This window comes from Terrapene carolina, unplaced genomic scaffold (assembly GCF_002925995.2).
Source record: "Terrapene carolina triunguis isolate 2854851 unplaced genomic scaffold, T_m_triunguis-2.0 Scaffold22842, whole genome shotgun sequence".
NCBI classification, from domain to species: Eukaryota; Metazoa; Chordata; order Testudines; family Emydidae; genus Terrapene; species Terrapene triunguis.
Window position 1 is genome coordinate 1 of NW_020687193.1, and position 2,692 is coordinate 2,692.

General features: G+C 64.3%; 1 protein-coding gene across 1 annotated transcript; it reads right to left on the bottom strand.

Annotated features, from left to right (window-relative positions):
• Positions 1-837: 837 nt before the first annotated feature.
• On the bottom strand, positions 838-2,665 carry PPP4C (protein phosphatase 4 catalytic subunit; the record flags this gene model as incomplete). The annotated part of the gene is made up of 4 exons (XM_024218792.3): positions 838-1,534; positions 1,913-2,102; positions 2,282-2,408; positions 2,486-2,665. Coding segments are annotated over 4 exons (627 nt in total), but the record flags the coding sequence as incomplete, so codon positions are not given.
• Positions 2,666-2,692: the final 27 nt, after the last annotated feature.

A 2,692-nucleotide genomic window follows, 5' to 3' on the forward strand; every position in this document is an offset into this window, starting at 1 on the left:
CCTGGCAGCTCAGCCCAGCCGGGGGGTTCTCAGGTCGGGGCTCAGACCAGACGATCCCAGTGCCCCCCCCACCCCTGGAGTCTATGAAACACAGGGGGCCTCAAGGATGGATGTGGTTGCCAGTGCAACGCCCGATCCCACACTGCCAGGGACTGTGTGCGCCCCCACTGCCCTCTGCCAGGGCTCCCTGTTCTCCCCGTCTGTCTGGGGGACCAGCCTGGCAGCCTCCATGGGCCCAGCTCGGTGCGCTATCACCACTGGCAGGGCTGGCTGAGGCAGTGGCTCTGTAGGGGCGGGGGGTCCCCCTATATCCCCCTCACTGCCGCAGGCTCGGCCCCCCCCAGACACGCTGGAGCTGCTGCGTGGCGGTGTTCAAACACGGTCATGTTACACTGAAACGCTGCCGAGTCCAGGGCACGCCCCAGCGGTAACACGCAAGAGCTAAAGGAAGGCTAATGGGGGAGGAGCCAGGAATCCTGGGTTCGATCCCTGGCTCTGTGCTTCAGTGCCCCCCCCCAGCACAGACAAGGGAAATGACTCTGCCGGGTGTCCAGGAGGCACGGGGAAGGAATCCCTCCCAAGCTACCCCCAGCCCCACAATTCCACACATTTCCCCTGGGGGGTGCCGGCTCCTATCCGGCCCCAGGGCAGGGACTGGCTGGCTCAGGGGGGTAGGAATGGGGCCTGGTGCCAGCTTGGATCCGGCCCCAGGGCAGGGAACTGGCCCGCTTGGCAGTGGGGGAAAACTAAACACTCACCATGTTTTCATCCTTTGTACAAATGTCCTTTTATTTTATTTTTTCTGTTTTTTTCCCATTTTTATTAGAATTTTTTTTTTTATCTAAAATGAACGAAAAAGGCAAAAATTGGAAACAAATAATTAAACCGAAGAAATAAAAATGTCAAGAGGAGACAGATCAGGAGGGGCTCCTCCCCAGAGAGAAATGGGGGTGTAGGAATAGCCCCCCCTCCCCAAAGAGACGGGGTGGGTGGAGAAACTGGTCCCTCAGGAGAGATGAAGTTGTGGGGTGACCCACAGGATAGTGGGCTGTCCGACTGGGTTGGGGTCGCCCCCGATATGTGGGATCCAGTTTGGGAGGGCAGATGCCCTGCCGCAGCCAGGCCGGGGCTGCAGGGGGAAGGGGCCCCGATATTAAATAAGAGGCGGGGGACTGAAGCCTGGCGAAATCAGCTGTCGATTTGGGGGCGCTGCAGAAGGGGAGGGTAACACGGAGACGGGGGCAGGGAGGTAACAGTCAGTTCAACCCAGAGCAGGGCTGGATTCTGAGCGGCCCCACGTTCGACACCCCAGGGAACGAGCGGGGCTGGGATCAGCCCCCCAAGTGCCCCCAAACCCCCCAGCAGGGGAAACCAGGGGCTGCCTCAGCCCAGGTGGGGGGGGGGTCACAGGAAGTAGTCAGCAACGGGCTTCTTGGAGGGGATCCCCCGGGTTTCCTGGGGGGCAGCTTCAAAGATGATAAATTCCTTCTGCAGGTGCTCGTCCAGCTCCAGGATGGCGGCCACGTTCCCGCACCTGGGGGTGTTACACACTGCTCAGCCGGCGCCCCTCACTCCCAACCCGCAGCCCCCTGCCAGCCCAGCCCAGCCGGTGCCCCTCACTCCCAACCCGCAGCCCCCTGCTAGCCCAGCCGGTGCCCCTCACTCCCGACCCGCAGCCCCCTCCTAGCCCAGCCCTGCTCACCCCCAGCTCTGCTGGTGCCCCTCACTCCCGACCCGCAGCCCCCTACTAGCCCAGCCCTGCCCCCCCAGCTCTGCCAGTGGCCCTCACTCCCGACCCGCAGCCCCTGCCAGCCCAGCCCTGCCCCCCCCAGCTCTGCCAGTGCCCCTCACTCCCGACCCACAGCCCCTGCTAGCCCAGCCCACCCCACCCCTGCAGCCCCCGTGCGCTCACCGGTAGCAGTAGTTGGGGGCCGACCAGACGGTGAGCACGGTCTCATTGAAGTGCCACTTGTAGCCCTCCATGACCAGCTGGTGGGCGCGGCAGATCATGTCGATGTCGTTGGAGGCGTTGAACTGGGCCACCACGTCGCTGCCGAAGAGGTACCCGGCGCCCCGCGGGCTCACGCCCCAGCCCGTCGTGTCTGGGGGGGGAGGGGGCAGCGGGGTGAGAGACCAGCCCTGCCCCCCCGTGACCTGCCTCCGTCAGCCCCGTCCCCACATAACCTCCGGCCCCGCACCCACCCCTCTGCGCATCCCTGGACCAGTTGCAACACCTATAACCCACCCGCTCTCCTGCCATGCAGCCCTCTACCCGCCATACCTTCGGGGTCAGACCAGAGCAGGTCACACATGGGCCCGTCGTGCGGCACCTCTTGCTTGCGATCGATCGTGCGGATCTGATCCAGCGTCTGGATGGACGGGGAGAGGCCCCCGTGGACACAGAAGATCTGCAGGGTGGGGGGGGAGAGGTTAGGAACCCAGGAGTTCTGTCCCCCGCCCCCCGGCCCGGCCCGGCCCGGCGCACCTTGCCGTCGATGATGGCCGACAGGCTGAGGTAGTCGAAGATCTCGGTGCAGTATCGCCACACGGTGACGGAGCCGTACTTGCGCAGACACTCGTCGTAGAAGCCGTACACCTGCGTGATCTGCCGGCTCTCATGATTGCCCCTGATCAGCGTGATGCGGTCGGGGTAGCGCACCTGGGGGAGGGGAGGGGTTAGCAGGGGCCCAGA